Source organism: Sminthopsis crassicaudata, chromosome 4 (assembly GCF_048593235.1).
Source record: "Sminthopsis crassicaudata isolate SCR6 chromosome 4, ASM4859323v1, whole genome shotgun sequence".
In the NCBI taxonomy this organism is placed as follows: Eukaryota; Metazoa; Chordata; class Mammalia; order Dasyuromorphia; family Dasyuridae; genus Sminthopsis; species Sminthopsis crassicaudata.
Window position 1 is genome coordinate 10574006 of NC_133620.1, and position 24950 is coordinate 10598955.

Genomic DNA, 24950 nt, shown 5'->3' on the forward strand with positions numbered 1-24950 from the left:
GAGACAGAAGTTATCTCTCCTGTGGCTCAGCAAGAGAGATTGTCAAGATTAATCTCTTCCTTACACTATCTTTTCCATGTACAAGAAGGGCCACCTCTGGGAATGAACAAAGCTGTTCATCCTGGCTAGCAACTGTCACGCGAGAGTCAATGTTGAATGGCTTAGTACTTTGAGATGATGAGGCAGTCAGACCCCTCATTGGCCACTGAGCAGGAGGAGGCGATGACTCATTAGTCATTTAGAAGTCATTTAGAACCCAAGCTCAAGCCTCCCTTCCCTTCCAGCTGTGGATTGTTTCAGATTTCGTTTGAGCCACTTTCCCTGAGTTCTGGGGGAGAGGGGGTAGGGAGAGACAGGATGTTCTATCCTCAGTCCAGCTGCCAAGGAGCCACGAGCACACAGCAGATAAAGCCCATGCTGAGCTAGATTAAGGCTTTCTTTTATTTATTTTTTCCTGATATTAGGGGATTACATACTTTTCCTGTGGTTTCAAGAAGTCCTGAATGCTTTCAGTGAGGGATGACTAGCAGCCTGGAGAGGAGTCCCAGGCTATTATAGCACTCTGGCAGCAGAATAGCCACCAAGAAGATGGGGCTAGGCCTGATTTATTTTGCCAAAATACATGGGACAGAAGTTACATGGACATCAATAATAGAAGTAGAATATTAGAGTTCCTGCTTGACAATTCGAAAATCTGGTTTATGTTCTAGCATAGTTCAAGAATCAGTCTCCCAGAAGAAATAGCTGTAATTAGAAATTAAATAATAGAATCTTGCTTTAAATAGTAACCAAATATACAGTATCCCTTACTCTTAGTTCACTTTTATGCATATTAAAGCAGTGATAGGACAGCATAGTGGATAAAACTTAGGGCTTGGAATTAAGAAGGTTCATCCTCCTGAGTTCAAATCTGGTCTCAGACATTTACTATGTGACCTTAGGCAAGTCACTTACCCTGTTTGCCTCAGTTTCTTCATCTATAAGATGATCTGGAAAAAGATATGGCAAACCACTCCAGTATCTTTACCAAGAAAACTCTAAATGAGGTCATGAGGAGTCAGAAATGATGGAAATTAGTGAACAAGAACAAAAGCTATGTATCTATGAGTCTTTTGCGACCTTTAGAATTTCTCTTTTGCGTAGAAAATAAATACCTACACTTGCATGTGATTCACATTTCACATTTAGTGTCTTTCTATCCCTGCCTTTGGAGAGATTCTAGACATGAGCTACATTCTAAGATGTAGGTTGTATTAAGATGTAAGGTTGTAAACCACACTTGTGATCTGACAGCTAAGGAGTGTGGAAAACAGTGACTTTAACCCTTTTCATTACACAACAGACTAACACAGGACTTCTGGCAAGCCACACTATGTGCATGGGTCCAAAGCAGATCAGTGCTCTAATCTTCTGGGATCAGCAGGTAATTTTTTATTGCTAGATATTTGTTTACTAATAAGGCTCAAAAGAAAGAAAATAGAAGACAATAATTAACTTCAATCCCTTTTGAGGGTTGTTAACTTTTTTTATTTTATGTGTTTCATGGACCCTTTTGACCCTGTGCTAAAAATGTTTTTAAATTCCCAAAACAAGATGCAGACAATAATAAAGTAACCAATTACACTGAAATGTAGATATCTGCCTGCCTTTCTATCTGTCTATTTATCTATCTATTTCTATATCTACCCATTTTAATTCATATACAAAAAATAAGGAGTGTGACTAAATAAATGCCTTTTAAGGTCCCTTCTAGCTCTAACTCTACAACCCTGAAAATAAATAAATGAATAATAAAATAAATAAATGAAAAAGTAAGAATAAGGTCTCAGTGGGTATGCTCTGATGGAAGATCATACAAGCACCATAATTCCCCAAGAATGAAGAAAAAGATAAATACATAAGTAGAATGGCTCAAACCTTTTTTAAGGAACTCCTCAGGATAACTCAGCAGGGGAATGCTTTCTCTTTCCAGCCATCAGTTCGAAGAAGGGAGCAAGAGTAATAATGCAAGGTACACTACCAACCTCTTTTTTTTCCAAATCAGAAACGACAGCTTTATGAGCAGTAGAACAGAATACGTGTGTGTGTGTGTGTGTGTGTGTGTGTGTGTGTGTGTGTGTGTGTTAAATGGAGCCACACAGCACAATAACCCAGTGGTGAGCACAAATTATGCCTCCCCATACGGCACAATGGACATGTTTTCAAGTTTTCAATGCCTTCACCCAGCAGGAATAATTGGTGAGAAATAGTGGTACAGTCAGAGTGACACAGATTCCCAACCAATGGCAACAAAAAAATCTACCAGCTTCCTCTTGGGAAAGTGCCGGTCATATTTTGGGTCTGGATGTAGAGAAAGGTTCAAACAAGAAATCAAAGTGGATTTATGGAACAGTGAGGGGAAAGCAAGGGAAGGGAGAATTTTTTTCTGAATGCTTCCATGAAATAGAAGGGGAACATAATGTAAAGATCCTACAATTCACCATGAGCATTTCAGAGTTGGGTGGAACTCAGCTCTATGTAAATATAACATCCAAACACAACTAGATAAAAAGCCATAAACAAGAAGTACACAAGATCTTCAGTCTGTGGAAAAATGATCAAGACAATATGGCAGAAACAAGTAACTAGCCATGAGTATGGAAATGCCTTTAAACAGGACCTATTCATCATAGACACATGGGAAAGAGTTCTAAAATCATAGGAAGGTCCCGCTCACTTATAGCAAGCATAATAGCTCACATCTAATATCTTAGCACAGAGCCTGATACACAGTAAATGTTCATTAGATCCTCAACAAAAGGTTTTACTGACAGCAGTAGGCACTTAACAATTTTTTTTCTTATTTTTGCTTAGAACCAATGTTATCCATCACACTACAAAAGTGATACAAAGTTCTTGTTCAAAAGCAAGACAGTTCTAATGGAAATTCTGTGTTTTCCTAGCTCACGGTCATGGTTATGGAAGAGCATGATTGCTCCTATGAACACAAAGCAGTCTGTATGAGCCAGAAATAAAAATAAAATTCTAAAGAAAATCCAAATAAACATGTATACAGAGCATCTTCCTGATTAATCAATCAGTGAGCAATTATTAAGTACTTACTATGTATCAGGCATCTGGCTAGATCCTGTTAATACAAAGATTATAAGGAAACAAGACCCTGCTCTGAAGGGATTTATATTCTACTGGACTGGAGGATTGATCATATATAAATATGTATGTACATATGTATAGATATAGCTGTATATACCCTTATGTATATACAGACATATGTGTGTATATATATGTTGTGTGTGTGTGTGTGTGTATATATACACACACACACATGGAAATATATGCAAAACATTTTTAAAGCAGAGCTATAATTTCATTAGTTTAGGCAACCTGAAGAGGGGGCTCCCAAGATCACAATAATTTTAATCTGGAAGAGATTTTAACAAGCCACTGATTAATTCCTTGATTTTCTAGATGAGAGAACTAAGGCTAAGGGAAGTTAGATAAGTAACCCAGACTTACCCTGCTAGCAAGAATAAGGTAGTATTCAAATTTGAGGAGTCTTATAGTCTTTTTTTCTTCTCCTCTAATTCACATACAAGTTCTATTTCAGAATAATTATTCTATTATTCCTATAATAATATCTTATTATTCTGAAATCTCACTCTCTTTTCCCTTCCTTCCCTCCCTCCCTCCTCCCTGCTTTTCTCTCTGTGTTTGTCTCTCTCTTTCTCTGTCTCTCTGTCTGTCTCTGTCTCTCTCTCTCTCTATTTCTTTCTTTCTTCCTTTCTCTGTATCTCCATATATATACACAAAATGTATGTATATTCACACACAAACATATGCACATATAAATAAATTTTTATAATATATATATAGATATATATTATAAAAATATAAATATGTAAACATAGAAGTAAATATATAGTTGCATATATACACATGGCCGCTAGATGGCTCAGTGGATAGTGTGGGACCTAGAGTTAAAGTCCTCAGTTCAAATCCAGCCTCAGATACTAAGCAGCTGTGTGACCCAGGCAAAGCCACAGTTTTCTCATCTGTAAAATGAATTGGAGAAGGGAATGGGGAACCATTCCTGTAGGTGTGTCATAAAAATCCCAAATGGAGTCACAGAGAATTCGATACAACTAATCAGCTAAACAACAATGTGTGTATATGTAAGCATATGCATACATATACATACAAATGTTATCTATATGTGTACATATACGTGTGTACATATGTGGTGTGTATATGTGTTGCATGTATGTATGTGTATATGTATTGTGTATGTATGGAGAGAGAGACAGAGAGAGACAGAGAGACAAAGAGAGAGACAGAGAGAGATACCAGGAAAAAGCATTAACAGGCTCAGAGAAAAGCTTCTTAAAGAAGGTAGGAAGGAAGCCAGGAAACCCAGAAGGGAAAGATAAGGAGAGAAAGCCTCCCACATATTCAGAACAGCCAGTGGAAATGCTCCATTTTGGGAGTATCTTGTTCAAGAGCAGCCAGGAGGCCATTGTCACCAGATCATAGAGTACAGATAGAAGTGAGGCAGGGACAAGGTTGAAAAAGCCTGGAGAGAGGAAATAGGTTATGAAGCCCTTTAAAAACCAAACATGGGCTTTTATATTTGATCCCTACTATAATCGTCATTTTACAGATGTGGAAAATGAGGCTGAAGAAGTGTACCATCGCTTTGGCTCAGTCATACAGTTGAGACTTGTCAGCTGTGAGCTTGGAGTCCGGAACCTCCTTACTCTAGCCTCACACTCAATTACAACAGACTGCCTCTCAAACAGATTAATAGTTATCTTGGATATTTCTTTCATACAAAGTTCTTTTCATACACACTCACTTGATCTTCTCAATAAGTACCTTGTGAGACAGGTACTATTATCATTCCCATTTTATAGATATGGGTTTTAGTAATGAATGATTCACCCAGGGTCACACAAAGAGTGTCAAAGACATAGACTGCCAAGTACTGAAGGATAGGAAAGAGTCCTGGTCACTATTTCTCTCCAGCCCTGAGTCAGGAAGGTTTTGTGCATAGGAGGTGCTTAATTGATGCCTCCTTAGTGAGTGAGGTAGCTCCCTAGGCATTCCTTTTCCTTATTCAAACCAGCAGCACCCACCCTTCCCCATTTCCACCTGGCTCTGGTGCTGCAGGGAGGAAGAGGAGGCTGTAATGTTTCCATTGCTCCCTATGCTCTTCCAAGTCAGCAAACTGTTCAGGAACTTCAGAGATCAGGATTTTCTTTGGCTGCATCTCTTGTTCCCAAACCCAAAGTGAAGCAAGTACAAGCTGGTGATTAGTGCTTTCTCCCATAGCATTGGAATCTCTTTTTCTGTCCAGTCAAGTGAGGATCATGCTTTCTGCTTTAATTATTCTTATTCTATGGAAATTTTTTGAAGTTAATTTGTGAACAAAATAGTCCTTGTGTTTCTGAGATCACTCTCCCAGGATCTCTGTGCCTAGTTTTTACTCATATTGAAGTCACTCATTACCCAAATCAAACTTTATCAGCTCCCAATACCAAAAGGTCATGTGCATATAGAAATGACTCGGATCTCCTTCCTGCCATAGCAAAAATAACATCCCCAATAAGAACTCACTATTTTACAAAAATTGCTGGGAAAACTGGAAATAAATATGTCAGAAACTCAGCATAAGGTCAAAACGGCTACATGATTTGGGCATAGAGGATGACATCATAAACAAAATAGGAGAATAAGGGATAGTTTACTTCTCAGATTCTTTGGAGAAGAAAGGAATTTATCAACAAAGAAGAACTAGAAAAAATTTAGGGTTAAAAATGCAAAATGGAGAACTTTGATTACATTAAATTAAAAAGAGTTTGCACAAACAAAACCAACAGAAACAAGATTAAAAGAAAAGTACAAAGCTGGAGGGAAATTTTACAGCCAGTATTTCTGACAAAAGCCCCATTTGTAAAATATATAAAGAACTGTGTCAAATTTATAAGAATACAGCATTGATACATGATCAAAGGATGTGAACAGAACAGGTCAAAGGATAAGAATTGATTAAAGCCTCATTTCTAAAATATATAAAGAACTGGTTCAAATTTATAAGAATACAAGTCATTCCCCAATTGATAAATAGTCAAAGGATATGAACAGATAAGAAAAAAAAACAATTTTCAGATGATGAAATTAAAACCATTTATAATCATATGAAAAATACTCTAAATCACTATTGATTAGAGAAATACAAATTAAAACAACTGTGAGGTACCACTTCACATCTCTCAGATTGGCTAAGATATTAGGAAAAGATAATGATAAATGCTGGAGGGGATGTGGAAAAACTAAGTCTCTAATGCATTGTTAGTAGAGTTGTGAAATGAGTCTACAATTCTGGAGAGCAATTTGGAACTAGTTAGCTATGTAACTGCATTGCCTTTGATCCAGTGGAGCTACTACTAGGTCTGTATCCCAACGAAATTATAAAAGAGGAAAAAGGACCCACATGTACAAAAATGTAGCAGCTCTTTTTGTGGTGGCAAAAAATTGGAAAATGAATAGCTGTCCCTCAATTGGGGAATGGCTGAATAAGTTGTGGTATATGGAAGTAATGGAATATTATTATTCTATTAAAAATGATGAACGAACTGATTATAGAAAGGTCTGTATTTACATAAACTGATGCTGACTGAAATGAGTAGAATCAGGAACAAACTGTCCATAGTAACAGTATGATTATGTAATGATCAATTATGAAAGACTGGTTCTTCTCAGAAATTCAAAGATCAAAGGTAATTCCAATAAACTTTGGATAGAAAGCATCATCTGTATCTAGAAAAAGAACTATGGAGCCTGAATGTACATCAACACATGCTATGTCCACTTTTCTTTTTTCTTTTTTCCCCTTTTGTTCTGATTTTTCTCTCCCAACATGATTCATAAAGAAATGTGTATTTAAAAAAAATTATACATGTATAACCAGGAACAAAAAGAAAACAACCTGAAAAAGAAAAAGAAAAGAAAGGAATGATACTCCTAGAGGGACAAGAGTTTGGGAAGGAAGAGGCAATGGGAGAAAGAGAAAGAGAGAAGCAAGACATGAGATAATGAAGGGGAATGAGGGTTAGATTTGACATGAGAAAGCTTTCTAGCACTGCTACCTTTCTTTTTAGAAGACTTTGGACAAATGTCTTCCCCTCTTCTCAACTATTCTTTGTCATTCAGTCGTGTCTGACTCTTCAAGATTACATGGATCATATTGTCCATGGGCTTTTCTTGGCAAAGGTGCAGGGAGTGGTTTCCTTGTCCTTCTTTGTGGAACCAGGTTTCCTCATCTTTAAAATGAAAGCATTGGATTGGTCCTTTCCAACTTAAAATTGATGCTCCTATGAAAACAGCTTTGACCAAAGGTGTCCCTACATGGTGATAACTGACAAGGGAGAGAGAAATCTGAGTTGTTGTTTATCCAGGCACTGGCAGTTCCCATATCTGGATGTGATCCTCCCCCTACCTGCCACCCCATTGTCAGCTTTATGAATGACAGAGTTCACCAGGAAAGCAGCACAAAATAATCTGGTAAATTCTGCTCTCTCTCTATCTGCCAATTCACACTAAACTTTTCTGCTTCAGTCTCTGCCTGGAGAGAAAAAGCCTCTAATAGGAAAAGTTAGTACCATGTTTAGCACATGCTGTCATTGAGTTCTTCCAGCCATATCCAATTCTCTATGATCTCATTCGTGGTTTTCTTAACAAAGACACTGAAATAGTTTATCATTTCCTTCTTCAGGTCATTTTATAGGTGAAGAAACTGGGGCAAACAAGGTGAAGTGGCTTGTCCAAGGTGACACAGGGTCTGAGGCAGGATTTGATCTCAAATCTTCCCAAGGCCCTCTAGGGTCAGGGTTCTATCCACTCCACTACCTAACAACATAGAAATCGCTCAGTAAATGTTTCTCATTTGTGCTTTTGAAGTCACTGGACTTTTTCTATGTACAACAAGTCTTTTCTAAGCACCTACTGGGTTCCACAAATGACAATTAGCTTCCAAAAGAAAGATGAAGAAAAAGAAAGGAAAGAAAGGAAGAGAGAGAGAGAGAGAGAGAGAGGAGAGAGAGAGAGAGAGAGAGAGAGAAGAGAAGAGAAGAGAAGAGAAGAGAAGAGAAGAGAAGAGAAGAGAAGAGAAGAGAAGAGAAGAGAAGAGAAGAGAGAGAGAGGAAGAAGGGAGGGAGGAAGAGGGAGGAAGGAAGGAAAGAAAGAAAGAGAGAGAAAGAAAGAGAGAGAAAGAAAGAAAGGAAGGAAGGAAAGAAGAAAGAAAGAAAGAAAGAAAGAAAGAAAGAAAGAAGAAAGAAAGAAAGAAAGAAAGAAAGAAAGAAAGAAAGAAAGAAAGAAAGAAAGAAAGAAAGAAAGAAAGAAAGAAAGACAGGAAGAAAGAAAAAAAGGAAGGAAGGAAGGAAGAAAAAAGAAAGAAAGAAAGAAAGAAAGAAAGAAAGAAAGAAAGAAAGAAAGAAAGAAAGAAAGAAAGAAAGAAAGAAAGAAAGAAAGGAAGAAAGAAAAAAGGAAGGAAGGAAGGAAGAAGAAAGAAAGAAAGAAAGAAAGGAAAGAAAGAAAGAAAGAAAGAAAGAAAGAAAGAAAGAAAAGAAAGAAAGAAGAAAGAAAGAAAGAAAGAAAGAAAGAAGAAGAAAGAAAGAAAGAAAGAAAAAAAGAAAGAAAGAAAAAAGAAAGGAAGGAAGGAAGGAAGAAAGGAAGAAGGAAGGGAGTTGAGGGAGGAAGGAAGGGAGGAAGGGAGGAAGAAAAAAGAAAAAGAGAAAGAAAGAGAGAAAGAAGGAGAGAAAGGAGGGAATGAGAGAGAAGGGAAGGAAGGAAGGAAGGAAGGAAGGAAGGAAGGAAGGAAGGAAGGAAGGAAGGAAGGAAGGAAGGAAGGAAGGAAGGAAGGAAGGAAGGAAGGAAGGAAGGAAGGAAGGAAGGAAGGAAGGAAGGAAGGAAGGAAGGAAGGGAGGAGGGAGGGAGGGAGGGAGGGAGGGAGGGAGGGAGGGAGGGAGGAAGGGAGGAAGGGAGGGAGAGAGGAAAGAAAAAAGAAAACCATATGGGGATACAGACTTGGTTAATGTAAAGAAAAGCCTATGGGCCCTTTCTTGGTGCCTGGCTTGCCGGTTTAAGAGAAGTTTTAAAGAAATCACCGACACCGATAACTAGCCCAGTGTAGAGCAGCCGGTGCTTGGCACTCAGTAGGTCAAACTGGAAAGAGGTGTGCTTCCTGCTGGATGGCTTCATCTTTTCAAAACCCTTTTTAAAAACCCCCAGTCGTGGCCGTGCCTACAAAGTCTGCCCCCCCTTCCCAAAGGGCTGTCCGACCGGTAATGACCCCCAGTCCTTTGCCCCCTGTGCCAGGCTCGGGGTTCCCACAAGCCCTGGTCATCAGCCATAGGTCTCTGGGTATAATGCCATAACCCACTGAGCCTGTGATACGGGCTCGCTCCGTGACCGGCGGCGCCTCTCCACTTACCCCTCCTCATCGGCTCCGGAGCAGCGCCAGGGTGTGCGGGGCCGGGGCTCGGGGGAGCCGGAAGGCGGGTCCGAGGGGGGTCCCGAGCTTGGCTCCTGGAGAAGCAGAGGGAAGAGAGGAGCGCCCTGTGAGGAGGCAGCGGGCGCCGGCAGCCGGGCGGGGGCAGCCCCTCCCCGGGCAAGCCGGGGACGCTTCTTGGCACGAGCGAGCAGCGCGGGACCTCGAGGGCTGGGGGAGAATCCCACCTGAGGAGTCCCCAACACAGGACCTTTCCTGCCGCAAACTCCGCGGGACTTTCCGCGGGGGCGCACAGGCTCACGGGCCCGAAGCTTCTGGGGAACACGGGCCCCCACGTCTATCTTGGGTTGCCAAAGTTCCCCATGCCTCCCGCCCAAACGAATCCTATCGCCCGTGGGGAGTGGGGGGTGAGGATGGGGGCTCTTCCCGTCCCCCCCTTTGGGGATTTGCCTGCCCAGAGATCAGCGAAAGCAAAGAAGCTCGGGGGGCCAGGGGCGGGGGTGGGGTCAAGGGGAAAGGGAAAGGAGAGGATGGAGCAGGAGGAGGAGTCTGGGGAAAAGCTGGTAGAGAAGGGCCCCTGGCCGCTGCCCGGGTGCCCGCGTCCCTTCGGCGGCTGCGGATTGCCTGCGTACCCAGCACCGAGCCCAGAACCCTTCCCCCTTGCCCCGGGCTCCTCCACTCGCCCTTTGGGACGGCCCGCAAGCTGTGGGCACCGGGAGCCGCGGGGGCAGGCGGGGGCCCCGCGGGCAGTCCTTACCTGCAGCCCCCGCGGGCTGGCCGCGGCGGAGCTCCCTCAGCGCGATGCTCGCGGCTGCTGGCTCGCTCTCCCGGCCGCCGCCGCCGCCGCGAGCTCCCAGCGCTCCCCGCCCCAGCCGCCGCTGCTGCAGCTCCTCCCGGCCCGGGGCCAGCACGGCGGCCGCCGCTCCTGTTCTCCTGGGGCGGGGGAAGAGCAGAGCCCGAGCGCGCGGCGCAGAGCGCGGGCGCCGTTCGCTGGCGGAGCCCGGCCCCGGGGGGCTGGGGCGGGAGGAGGAGGCAGAGAAACGAGGAGGGCGGGGGCGAGAGGGGCCCGCGCCGGGTTCCCGGGATGGAGTGCCCGCTGCCCGCGGGAGGGACGGCGGGGAGAGCGCGGCGGAGCTGGGCAGCCGCTGGCCGCTCCCCCCCGCTTCTCCCTGGGCGCCGGGGCTGCTAGAGGGCTGGGGGCCTGAGGTCGGCCTCCCACGGGCCCCCGGCCCTGCTCGCGGCACTGCGCCCGGTGCGGGAGCAGCAACGTGGCCGCTCGCGCGGCGGAGCTCGGCTGCTGACGGGACTGGCCGCCACCTGTCAATTCCGGCAGCCTCCCGGAGCGCGCGGGGCCGGCCCGCCTCCGCCCCCTGGGGGCCGGGGCCAGCGGGGCCAGGTAACTGGGAGGGGCCCGGAGCGAGCCCGGGGGAGCGCCGCCACCCCCCCTCTACCCCCGGGGCTCTCCGGGTGTGAACACACCTTCGCTGGCTTCTTCAAAGCCTAAGTAGCAAATCCTGGGTGTTTCCCCTCCCCCCTACAATCGCCTCCCCGCCCCCCATTCATAATTCCCGGCTCTATCCCCCGCGCTCTCCTCCCTCCGAGGCCCCTCTCCCCAGCGGGTCAGCCTTCGCTAGCACTGCCGGGAATGGGCTTCTGCTCTCCCTCGGCCGCCCCTCGCCCCTCATCCTTTCCCTCTCGGGCGGCTGCACAAAGCCTGCGGGCAAAGCGCTCCAGGCGCGGGGGGGGGGGGCAGGCCTGGGAAAGCAGCGGGGGGGAGGGAGGGCAGGCTTCGAGCCCCGCACCCGCACCCGCACTGTACGGGAAGAGGCTTTTGCACAAAGGAGCCCGCCAGGCTGGGAAGGCGATGATTTGTGGGACTCTGTGCCACGCTGCGTAGGGAGCGTCTGGGACAACGAGAAACTCCTGGAAAATCCGCAGCCAACACACCCTGGGACGGGCAGATGCTCGTCACCCGGAGCTCGGGACCGGATGTGGGCGACTGCAGGCGCCAGACTCCGGCTGCTGCTCTGTCTGCTCTTCCCCGGGAAGCTTGGGGCGCAGGCTTGGACCGAACTTGGAGAAACTTCCTTTCTCCCACGTCCTAATCCCGGAGGAGCTGTGTGATCCTGGCCCGGTCACCTAACCTCTCTCAGCCTCAGTTTCCTCAGCTGTAAAAGAAGGAGGGCGTTGCTGTGGTCCACGATCCCTTCCAGCTCCTAATCTACGATCCTTCCAGAAAGGCAGGAATCTTACAGATGGAAGGGGCTCGAGCAGAAATCCTTCCTACAATCTAAGAAGTCCAGCGTCTGCTTGGAGACTTCCCATTATGGGGAGCTCACCACCTCATCCATTCTACTTGTGGGCTCTTACAGCAGTTTGTCTCCTCACTTCTACCCAATTAAGTGTGGTTCTGGGACCAGCCTACCAAGTCTCATCTCTCTTCCTGCACAGAGCCCCTCAAACAGCTGAAGACAGCTGCCATGTCCCCCCCTTCTCTTCTCCAAGCTAACCGTCTCCGGCTCCTTCCTCTAATTGAAGAGAAAGGCTACTGTATGAAGTAACTTTATACCACGAACCACAATTCAATTTGCCTTATGGCAAGCAGGACTTTGATGTCAACATTTTGCCATAGAGATTTATTTATTTATTTATTTATTTATTTTTAAAATTTTTTATTATATATATATTTTTATAATATTATCCCTTGTATTCATTTTTCCAAATTATCCCCCCTCCCTCTATTCCCTCCCCCCGATGACAGGCAATCCCATACATTTTACATGTGTTACAATATAGTCTAGGTACAATACATGTGTGTGAATATCATTTTCTTGTTGCACAATAAACATTAGAAGGGACCTCAGAAATCACTCTCCTTACAGAGAAAAAATTGAAGGCATGGAGGTTATGTGATTTGGCCAAAGTCATCCAAGAAATAAGACCCTGAATCTGAATTTGAACTCAGATCCTCTGAATCCTAGAGAAGAAAATGTATCGATATCTTTGCCAAGAAAATCCCAAATGGGGTCATGATGCCCAGAACAGATCAGAACAACAAACACCAACCACTGAATGGAGAGCCACTGTCCCCTGGAGCAAGATCCTACAGATAAGACTCCTGCCATTAATACTAGCTATGGACTTGGGGGCATGTTAATTCATTTCTGTGTCTCAGTTCTTTATCTGTAAATGGAAAGGGCTGGTCACCTAGGTCTCTTCTGGCTCAAAATGTGTACTCCCTGGGGCCTGCCACCTTAACCTGGACTGCCTCCATCTCCTGGTGGCAGGGGAACTGGCAGTCACTAGCTAATGAATCCAAACGTGCCACTGATGCCTTGTCCCGGTAGCCATTGTTACTCTCTCACCCATCTCACGTCCATTAGCTGCACTGGAGAAGCCTGTGCCAGGAACTCGGAATGCCAAAGCACAGAGGGCAGGGCTCTAAGCCAACTACCCTGCCATGAAATCCCATTGCTGACACATTCTCCATCTGTAAAAAGGGATGCTGGGCCAATTTCTCTTTTCTAGAAGACAGTGGCTAGGTATCCATTAATCAGCACTAGAGAGGATTAGGGGAGTCTTGTGAATGTAAACTTGAGTATGTTATTGGGCTGAATTTGTGAGTCATTTGAAAAAAAAGGGACTTGCTTGATTCATCGCCATTATTTTTTTCCTTCTCCTGCAACAAGAGGGGTGATTTGGGCCACCCCCTCCCATTTCCTCCAAAGCTCTTCTATCCCTGTTCCAAAAGTCTGTTACCAGGGGTCTTGGTTGTATCAAGGCATTGACTATTATGCAGCATTAGGTGTTTTTGTATCTCCCATACACTCTTTAATCTTGCGATGTGCTTCAGAACAACAAGGTAGCCTGAGAACTTTCTTTCTCCTAGAAAAGGTCAAACCTATTTCTACATGCTGAGTGTAATCTTGTTAATGGGCATGAATCACATGGGGTTTTCAGGTACATAATCATTTTTGTCATTAGTTTGTCTTCTCGGGTTGTCTGGGAGGACAAGGACAGGCTCCTTCTGAAGAAGTAAAGGACTGAATTATCCTGGCTTCAAGTACTTCAGATGGAGATTTTGAGAACAAACCGACAGCAACAAAGAAGTTAAATTCAGCAGTCTTTTAAAATCTACTTTCTGAAGTTCCTCTTATTAAATGCTGATACCTGGAACCTCAGAAGTATAGGCCAGAATGAATGCACATTAGTGTGATTTTTAAATTCATATTTACATTTCTCTATGGCTAATGACTATAGTATTTCCCCACACTGGGAATCTGGTCTTAATTCTTCAATGAATGGCTTGCAGAGGTTAGTAATTAGAGGCATTATGGGCCCAGAATCATAGCTCAGACACCTACTTGCTGTGGGATTCTGGGAAAATCATTTAGCTTTTCTTAGCCTCAGTTTCTCTTTTGTAAAACAGATAATAATAATATCTACCACCAGTATTGTTCTGCAAGTCAAATATAGAAACATATATATATATATACATATACATATTTATAATATACATGTCATTATATATATACATATATATTTATAGTGGTTTACCAGTCTTGATGTGTTATAGAATTGTTACTTCTTTCTTTCTTTATTTTATTTATCATCCTTTATTTCCCTGCCAAACTAACTTCCCTCAAAGCATAGTTCAATTCCCACCACCTATAAGAAACTTTTTTTCATTCTTTCAGGTTTGATCAATTTTTCCATCTTGAAATGACTTTGTATCTACCATATGTTTACTATCTTTCAGAAACTTTGCATTTCTCCACTACGCCATAAATTCTTTGAAGGCAAGAGTGCTTCAGGTTTTTTTTTTTTTTAATATTCCTGGAGTTTACTGCAGTCTCTTGAACATGTTAGGTTTTAATAAATGTTTGTTGAAATCAAGTTAATTGGATTATCAAAAAATAAACTTAAAAATTAATGCAAAAACAGAAATGTTGAAAAGTAGAAAAGAAATAAAATGGAAAACAAAAAAATGCTAAATCTAAAAGCTAGTTCTTTGAAAAAACTAATAGAACCATCAATCTTGAACAGAATCAAGTGTGCTAACCCAAACAAAATGAAATGATAAAAATTTAATTTCAATAATGAAATGAAAAAGAATTGGAAGAATGTACTCTAGTGATATGCTCATAGAAATAAAATTTAAAGAAAATGTAATATTACCCACAAAAATACAAAATAGAGTTCTTGAAAAACTTGAGTACAAAAAATGAAACTGAACTCACTACAGAAGCATAGTGCCGTAGTGGATAGAGAACTCTCTTTGAAACTTTTGACACATCTCTTCTCTGGGACAATACTTGTCAAACTCAAATAGAAATGATCCTTATTTCCTGCATATTGACATAGAAAACTACAAGTTAACAATTTCTGTATTGTATTTTATTTTTATTCATCTTGTTCAACATTTCCCAATTAAATTATAATCTGATTGACCACATTGGAGAGTTTTGTGGGCAATAGAGTTTGGCTCTCCTGTTCTAAATAACCGTTCCCAAGACCATAACATATAAAGAAATCACAGACCTACATGCTTTCCCTCAATGTATATGAAAAAATAATCAGTCCAATCTTTTTCACTATATAAAAACTACCACAGGGGGAAATGGATTAAGTTAATTTATACATAAATTCTATAAAACATTTACAGATAAATTGATGGCTTTGCTGCATAATTCTCAAAAAAAAAACCAAGAAAGAAAATACTCTACCAAATGTTATTGCTGAGAAAAAGATTGTCCTAATATCAAACCCAATGAATAATAATGCAAAGGAAGGAAACTCTAGACCAGTATCAATAATACATATTGATGTATAAAATTTGAATAAAATTCTAGCAAAACACTTGAACCACACATGGAAAAAAAAAGAGAGAGAGAGAGAGAGCACAAGCTGGATTTAGATGAAGGAAGTAGAGAGTGTTTAATATTGGGAGGTGGGAGAGAACCAAGATGATTATACCTTTAAAAACCCCAACCAAAGGATTATAGCAGTGGAGTCAGTAAAAGCTTTTGACAAAATATAATGATTTCTATTATATTGAGTTGAATTAAAAGGTATGAGGTTAAAAAAATATTGAGTGAGTAATATAGTGGATGCCCCAACATACTGATCTATACCTTAATACTTACCAGTTGTATCTTTTGCAATTGAAGAACAAAAACCAAAGATGCCATTTTCTATTTCTGACTCCTCTTTTGAGTAGAACTTTCATCTCATCCATCCACGGGATGAAAAACCTGCAATAAATATTCACTGTAAGTGCAAAGTATTGGGGTGGAGTGGAAGGTAGGGTGTGGAATAATGGCAAAGCTTACTTAAGACCCAAGTCCCTTTCCTTTACTACTCTTTAGGACCTTAAAATGTGGGGAAGCACAGATAATCATACTCAGATCCTCAAATGGAGCTATTATCTCATCAGTCAGGGTATGTGCCCTCCTATCTTGTTATTCCCATTTATGTCCCTCACCACAAGAAGGAAACCCAACATGTTGAAGCTCTTCCTCCATTTCTTATGACATTGGGAAGATCCCCAAATTTACCCTCATTAATTTGTCCTTTTTCTATTCACCCATTTTTTGATGTTGCCCTGTTAAAGGGTGAGTCAATTCTCTGAGAGCCTCCACAGCTGTGGATCATAGCATCTGAAGGAGTTGCAGGGCAGCCTTTGCTGACACAGGTGTTGCAGATTGGGGATGAAATAAATTGGAGGCAGAGGGAAGAGGAGAGAGGTCAGACAATGCAATGGCCTCTCAATAAGGAGGTCGGAGAATAGCAACTGCCTCTCAGTCTCCTTGTATCATCCTCTCACAAGAGCAGATAGATTCTGGGTTGGATCTCCAGTAGCCACTATCAGGTGGCTTCCGTGTATTCCAATAGCATCTTTTATTGTGGTTCTTCAGTGATCATTTTTGTTAAAGGTTGTGACTTTCGTATGCCTACCATGAGCTTCTCTATTACTTACCACCTTATATTAACTGTTAATTCCCCAGAGTGTAGAGTTCCATGATTCAGAACCATATGACAACAAGGGTAGGATATTAATAATAAAAATAGAGGTATTTGCCAGAAAAGTTTGGGGTTATTAAAGATTTGCAATTTCTTGAGGGAAATCTACCCTATTTCTTTTACTCTTCTCTAAGTCTGGGTCTTTTATATTGTCAGATGTCTGTGTGTGTGTGTGTGTGTGTGTGTGTGTGTGTATGTGTGTGTATGTGTGTATGTGTGTGTGTGTGTGTGTGTGAGAGAGAGAGAGAGAGAGAGAGAGAGAGAGAGAGAGAGAGAGAGAGAGAGAGAGAGAGAGAGAGAGATGGAAATGCACACAGATAGAGAGAGAAAGAGAGAGGTAGTTGACTTCCTCCCCCCCATATATATCCTCCAACTGCTTTCTGATGACTTTTCATAGGCTGCTTCAAATGGAGCTCTAGATATGCTCAAAAGAACAATCCTTGCTCTTCAGAACATTTCTTCCTTCCAGGCTCAAGATGTAAGGATGATTCTCTGAGTTCAGGAGGATGGGTGCTTTCCTTTGACAGGAAGACTTAGGAGACATCAAAAGGCAACTGACATCTTTTAGTTTCATGGACACCTGAGTATTTGAGTACCATGTTCCAGAGGAAGCAGTAGATCAGTTGAAAGAGGAAAAGTTGCCCATAGAAGAAATAAGGGATCAAATAGCATTTATAAACATGTTTAGCATGATGCCTAGGACATATAAGCATTTAAAACATTTGTTTTCTTCTCTTCCTTCGCCTCAAGAATCTGAGATGGGGGTGGGATTGAAACAGAGGGAATATAATTCTACTATTGAAGAGAATATCAAACTCAGATCAATAGATTCAGGACAAAGTTATGAAAAAAAAAAAAAAGGACAGGGATTGGTGAAGGTCACCAGCCCCTGTGACTTCAGCCTGACAGCATTTATGGAGACTCTAAATCAGATATGTGTGAGTAGAAAAATATGCACACACACCTACATGTACATGTATGTCTCTGTGTATATGTATGTAAATGTATGCATATATGAATAACATAATCAAATATTTATAATTGTAGTACCTTATTGGAAAGGGGACTGAGAGGAAGTATACTCTTTTGAGCTACAAAGCAGGATTAAAGGCTCATGACACTGGGACATGCCTGGGGTTGCACAAAGTAGGTGATCTTTGGAGCCTCACTGAAAAAGAAAAAAAGCCAAAGATGGAGATGGAAGTTAGGTGACCTGGGGCTGGCTGATCAGAGATGAAGGGCACATCAATTTCAAACTGAAGAGAATTATAGGCTCTTGGAGCTTTGTGTAATGTATTGGCCTACTTCAAAAGGGATCCACCTGAATAACTTTAGTGGTTTTCCTGGCTGTTGCTGCTCCTGAGACCACGAGAATTCCACTTTCTTCCTCCCCAGCCCTGGATCTATCTGGCAAATTCTTACTGCTTACCCTCAGAAGTTTCCTGATCTATGAAACTTTGCATATTGTATGTACATTTAATGGGCTTTTGTTTCCAGATTTAAAAAATTTATTAAATTAATTAATATTAATATAATAATAATTAATGATATTAATTAAATTTATTTAAATTTTATTAAATGTTATTAAATTCCATACCTTTTCTATGAAGGAGTGAACCATGAAAAGGGAACAATAAAAGGACAACAAAGGGAAAGAAATTGACTGGTAGCTCTACTCAATCGTAAGCAAGATTCCCTCTTCTTTCCTTACTGTTAGCCCTCACCCCTTGCTCTCACTCTTCCTTTCTCTTATCCCCACCTCTCTTTTTCTCCAAGACCTAGGATTCAGTAAATCAATCAACCATAATTTTATATTAAGTGAAAAAAAAAAGATAAATTTAGAATTTGAAAGCCATTGGATAAAATGGAATGATAACATGCAGAAGTGTTTGGATTGGCTGCTGAAACGTGTCATGTCTTGTGGATTTTTCATGAAATCCTATTTGGAACCCTGGGACACAATGTCTGGCAGCTTAATGATGGAGTCATTTGAACCAAGCTTCAGAGATTTAATCAAGCTCTGATGGTCTCCCTCCACTTCTTTGACAAGAAAAGAGCTTTATGAGGATTAGACATTTAGAGGATTCTTTTACTTCATATTGGTCTCTATTTCTAGAAGTGTCTCCAGAAAAGTGGTTGTAGAATACACATCAGTGTGGTGGACAAATGAAATACAGTGGGGAAAAAAAGTAGTTTTAAAACTGTCTTGGGAATTCAGCTGAGAAACTCCATCAAACCTAAGGAGAACTTCAGGAAGATCCCATGAAGAGGAGGAAAAGGCTCCTAATAATCAATACCTCTGAGTCACCCTTTTGTCACATGTGTCTATTATGTAATTTTAAAATTCTTAAAATTTTTAATTTAATTTTAATTTTTGTGCATGTTATTTTTTCTGACTATCACTCAGCATCCATTCATCTTAATATTTTCCATGCTTTTCTGAATCCTTGAGATGGAATGTCAAATACAAAAACAAAACAAAACAAAACAAAAACTAATCATTCAGGTTCGCTGGAACATAGAGTATTTTGTGGGAGGAGGAAATATATCTTAGTAATATTACACTCAGGTACCATATGATTGGCCATTTCCCAATCAAATTTGTTTTTGTAGTTCATTACTACCACAATAATCTTTATTTTTTAATAAGGGGCAAAAATGTATAGACATTTGAGTTACTTAAAAAATACAATCACACATTTATTCCCAGAATACTTGGGCCAATTCAAAGCTCCCCCCATTCCCCTCAAGAGTATTTGGGTATCTGTCTTTCTACAGCATTTCCAGATGGACCATTTCAATATTTTGTCATTTTGATAATTTTGTGAGGTAAAATATCAGGGATGTTTTTTTTTAAATTTGTACTCTTCTTATTATTGGTGATTTAGTGCAATATTTTAAATGACTCCCAATACTTTGCAATTCTTCTTTTGAACACTACTAATACCCATTGACCATACATCCACCAAAATAGTTCTTGATTTTATATATTCACTTTTAGTCTATGTCTATGCTGAATCAGAGATATTTGATGCAATAATTTTCCAATCACTGCATTTCCCTCTTATTTTAGTTATTTTGATTTTGTTTATGCAAAAAGCTTAAAAATTTTATAACTGGAATGATCTATGAGACACATTTCTGATGTAGAATTATAAGATGTAGAATTAGAAGGTAGCTTCAGAATTATCTTGTCTAAACTCCCTATTTCACAGAGGAGGAAACTGAAGTCCAGAGTGAGTAAGATATTTTCCTATGGTGATTTAAACAGTAAATTACAGATCTGTGGTTTAAACATAGGCCCTCTAATCACAGGTCAATAACATTATGCTGAGAAAGACATGTGATAGGAATGTAAAAAAGGTAAAGACTGCAAAGGACATTGAAGGGCTAGATATAGTAGTGAGATTTGGAATCAAGAAAACAAGTTAAATTTTGACTAAGACATTTATTAGATGCTTGGCTATTGTAAAGTCAATTTTTGCCTGTGTGCCTCAGTTTCCTCATCTATAAGAGTGCTGGATTCAAAAGCATTCCAATTTTCTTCCAGATTAAATTCATGAGCCTATGATCTTACAACCAGGGTATGCATTGATTAATTAGATGAGTATACTCATAAGATTTAAAAATTTGCCTTTTGTTTGAGGGGGCATCTCTTATGTAGAGATAGAAAGGCTTTATAGCATCTTAGAAGACATAGGAAACTTTTATAATTGTATCCCAGTGGCTAAGGACCTATAACATTGGTGACTGAGACTCTTTGAAAGAACTAATCTTTTTTTGTGATTTCTCTCCCTTAAACTTCCATACTGGAGTCCCACAGAAATAGAAAGTGATGATTTACAGAAGACTCAATCAATAAGCAAACATTTTTACATCCCTACTATGTGCCAAATACTGTTCAAAGCAAAGCTAAAGATAGCACTCACTGTGCCTCTAAGAGAGAGATCCTGGACCTCTGATTTTGGGTTATCTTCTTTTTTTCCTTTTTCCCTTTTCAAGCACAAGTGTGGTACTAGAGTTTCTGAAAATAGACTTTCCATTTTTGATGGTTGTCTTGTGAATAGTATTAGTGCAAGACCTTTTTAGTTCAAGATTTCTTAAGTTCAATCATTTGGGTGCTATAGAAGGCGTTATCTTCAGAGGGTGCTCCTTGGAGAAGGAAATGGACCGCCATGACTTACTCCATCTTTGAAAGCCTTGTGCTACTTAATGGCAGACCATCAAGATATTTCCAATCTCTTCTCTGTTCTTACTGTGAAATGTTCAGATTTTCTACTACTGAAATTGATGAGCAGTATCTGTTCAGCTGTTCTTTCAAATATTTTTACACCTAACAAAACATCAGAGTGCTTTATTTACTGTTACTTTTCAGTTATTTCAATCATGTCTGACTCTTTGTGATCCCTATTTGGTGTTTTCTTGGCAGACATACTATAGTAGTTTATCATTTCCTTCTCCAGTTCATTTTACAGATGAGGAAATGGAATCAAATAGGGTTAAGTGACTTGCCCAGCATCACACAGCTAGTGTCTAAGGCTATATTTGAACTCAGGAAAATGAATCTTCCTGACTCCAGGCAGGGCACTCTAACCTTTGTATCCCACTTAGCTGTGCCCTCTCCTACCCTCCTCCACTCCACTCCAACACCTTGAGTGCTTTAGACTTCTCTATTTGTTCATAAGCTCCTTGAGTCTTTTGCATGTTAAGAGATTTCTGTGATATTTTTAATAAAGGATACCCCTAGCCACACCATAAAATATACTGTCTACCAATTCAGGAGTTGGAGACCCTGTTATCCACATTTGGGGAAATCTAGATAAGAGTTTGATGTGAACTTTAATTTGGAGATTTTTCTAAAGAAACTCCAGGTGGAAGCAATAAGCTAAAGAAAGAAAATGAGTTTTGGTGATCAGCCCCCCATGATAAAAGCCTTGCTCAGACAATCTCATAGTCTTGTGGAACCAGGGATTAGTAGTCACATCAATGTTCAGAATAAGTAGCAGAATAATAGAGTGGCACATAAACTGAATATCTGCAAAAGGTGTTCTGCCTTCACATTTAGGACTGTACATTTATATGTAAATAGACAGTGACCTATTTTGAAGCAAAAACATAGCTTTCAAGCAATTTCAATGTTTATTTTCCCATCTAGCTCCCTACCTTACCAAAGTAAAAATGTCGATTCCCTCTGGCTTTCTAAAGCACAGAATATAAGATCCTGCTGTGCATACTTCTTGTTAACTACAAAAAGCTACATGATTGGGTAGGGCCAAAGGCTACCTTAAAGGTTCTCCTCCATAAAGGTATCTTTCCTGTAGGTGGGAAAATCATATGAGATTCTTTGGAACATATAAGAAATGCCTTTTTATGATGATGATAAATTATAAGGGAGTCAACAAAACAAGGAAATATATGTTTACCAAAAGCATGTACCACCATAATCCTAGAGAATATTCAGTTGGGAAAAAAGCTCCCCATGGATGTTGATGACTGCCAGTTGTCTCTTTTCCCAGTTAAACTTTAAACAGATTTCCTTAATCCTTGGACTACTGCAGACGCTTCAGATACACTACCAAGCAGATGAGTTTATTCTAACTAGCCACACAGGAAAAATAAAGTGGATGAAGAATGATTATGGGACTAACTGATACAGAGTGTTATGGAGAATAAACAATGAGATATGACCACATTGAACACAAGTTGGAGAGCAGCCTAGATTGCCTTTGGAAAATCATACAGTGCTTTTAATGTCCCCCAAGTTTCTCTATAAATAATTACTGAAAAGGGGAAGAACAGAGTGACTAAAAGACCACTTATTGAGTATGTTGTTCAGGGGATTTATTTCAGAAATGGACTGAACTAGATAGTTACACTGTTATTTATTTTTAATTCCCAAATTTGTGTGATTCTTTAATAACAAGGGGAATCAATAAAGATTTCCTGTGGGGATTGACATAAGAATTTATCTTTGATGTGAGCTAGAGTTCCAACAAAGAGAGGTGAAGTGAGTAAGAAAAGCAGTCTAAGAGTGACTTTGCAAATGCAAAGAGATTGGAGATAGATTGTCAAACACAAAAAAAGAACAAATAGACAGGTATGAAGGGGAAGGGAAGAATTATCAGTAGAAAGATGGCATAGAGCCATATGGTAAAGGGTTTTGTGTAGGCAGAGAAGTTTGGATTTTGTCCCAGATACAATATGGGGCCACTGAAGCTTCTTCAACAGGCATAAGGTAGATCTGTTTTTAGAGATGTCTCTTTGATCACCAAGCAGGACATGCCTTAGAGATGTAAGAAGTTGACTTGAAGGTCAACTAAGAAACTACTTCAATAATTCAAGAAAGAGATGATGAGGTTCATTATTGTCTGAATGGAAGGAAGGGTTTAGAGGAGCCAGTTATTGTGAAGGTAAAACTGATGAAACAGTAGACATTTCTCTTCATCCTTAGGTTTTAATTTCCATAAACTATCCCTCCTCCTCCCCTTCTTCTTTCCCATCATAGTTCCATGGCACAATATGAAGTATCTCTGAGCTTAAAGTCAGGAAGACTTAAATTCAATCCACTCTCAGATGTTAAATAGTTGTGTGAACTTGGACAAGTCATTGAACCTCTGTCTGCCTCAGTTTCCTCATCTATAAATGGGGAAAATAATAGCACCTACTTCCTAGGATTGTACTATAAAGAAATGTTCTATGGAAGAGCCTGTCCATTCTTTATCATGGAATAGAAATGCGTTTAGAATAAAACAGTATCAATAAAATATTTTACATACACAGAAAATAAATAAAAAGTGAAGAAAGGGATAGCAATAGAGGGCTTTTGCTAATACCCAATACAATTTTAGCTGGATAGATAATAACCTTATTGATATATATTTCTTTAAAAATATGCAAAATGGGGTTAAAGTCTCTTATGCAAGCCTTTTTCTAAGTGATCAAATTGCTAGTATTTATATATCAAATTAAGGATTACAAAGCATTTTGGATATGGTATCTCATTTAAGTTTCACTTAATTGTACTGTAGTAATAATAGTAGCTAGATGCCACAGTGGATAGAGTATCATGCCTTGAGTCAGGAAGTTCCATCTTTGTAAGTTCAAATCCAGATTCAAACAATTAACTACTTTGTGACCATGGACAGCTCATTTAACTCTGCTTGCCTCAGTTTTCTCATCTGTAAAATGAGCTTGAGGAGGAAATGATTACTGATTACTTCAGTATCTTTGACCAGAGAATCCCAAATGGATGATAGTCAGACATGACTAAATAATAACAGGAGTAGTAAAGTAATCATAGCACCTTAAAAGTATTGTTATTGTTATTATTGTTATTGTTATTCCCACTTTATAGAGGAGGAAATCAAAACTGAGAGATATTCACTAAATTTTCCAGGTTCACAAGTCAGTGATTGTGTGAGGCAGAATTTGAACTCTGCTCTTCTTGATTCTAAGTCCAATGTTCCATCTACTTTGCCACCTTACTGATTTTCCTCATGAAGATTTCACAGAGAATGCCCCTCAGAGAATGGTTGAATCAGTTATGGTCTATGAATGTTATGGAATATTATTGTTCTGTAAGAAATGACCAGCAGGATGAATACAGAGAGACCTGGAGAGACTTTCATGAACTGATGCTGAGTGAAATGAGCAGAACCAGGAGATCATTGTACATGACAAGAACAAGACTATATGATGATCAATCCTGATGGATGTTCAAACCAGTTCCAATTGTTCAGTGATGAAAAGAACCATCAACACCCAGAGGGAAGACCATGAGAACTGAGTGTGGATTACACAACATAATATTTTCATTTTTTTGTCGTTGTTTGCTTGTATTTTGTTTTCTTTCTCCTTTTTTCCCCTTTTGGACCTGATTTTTATTGTGCAGCATGACAATTGTGGAAATATGTGTGGAAGAATTGCAAATGTTTAGCATATTTTAGATTGTTTGCTATCTGAGGAAGAAGGGGAAGGGAGGGAGAAAAATACTTGGAACACAAGGTTTGCAGGGATGAATGTTGAAAACTATGCATAAGTTTTGAAAATAAAAAGTTTTATTAGAAAAGAAAAAAGTGAAAAACAAATAATAAATGTTAAAAAAAGAACTTCACAGAAATATGAAAGTATCACTCACATACCTGGGCAGTACTTGTTCATTTCTTCTTTGTTGCCTTTTTGATTAAAAAAGCATTGACTATGACCTTTTCCATTATTTTTTGAATTATCATTCACCTCTTTGAGATATCTTGAAAATTCATTTCTGTGCACCTTTAAAATTGTGTGATCTCCAGCATGGATTTTTTGGGGTTGTGTTTGTTTACAGGTGTGCCATGGGTTGCCATGGCTAGAAAATCCATCATCTGGTGACCAGCCTACTGCTAATGAGCCTCTAGATTCTTTTCACACACAATCGACTGCT

The 24950-nt window shown here is 40.3% G+C and overlaps 1 protein-coding gene across 3 annotated transcripts in view; it reads right to left on the reverse strand.

Moving 5' to 3' along the window:
• PDE4B (phosphodiesterase 4B) overlaps positions 1-24765 on the reverse strand; it is a 667172-nt gene extending 642407 nt beyond the window's left edge. Inside the window, exons 1-3 of one of the 3 annotated variants that reach the window (XM_074265715.1) lie at positions 24670-24765; positions 15652-15759; positions 9488-9582 (exon numbers count right to left, since the gene is read on the reverse strand). In XM_074265715.1, the coding sequence (XP_074121816.1) occupies positions 9488-9582; positions 15652-15743 (187 nt within the window). In that variant the 5' untranslated portion in view covers positions 15744-15759; positions 24670-24765. Of the gene's footprint in view, positions 1-9487; positions 9583-10262; positions 10840-11452; positions 11639-15651; positions 15760-24669 lie in introns of those variants that run through there. The other 2 variants (XM_074265720.1, XM_074265718.1) reach the window with 2 other exon arrangements.
• Positions 24766-24950: the final 185 nt, after the last annotated feature.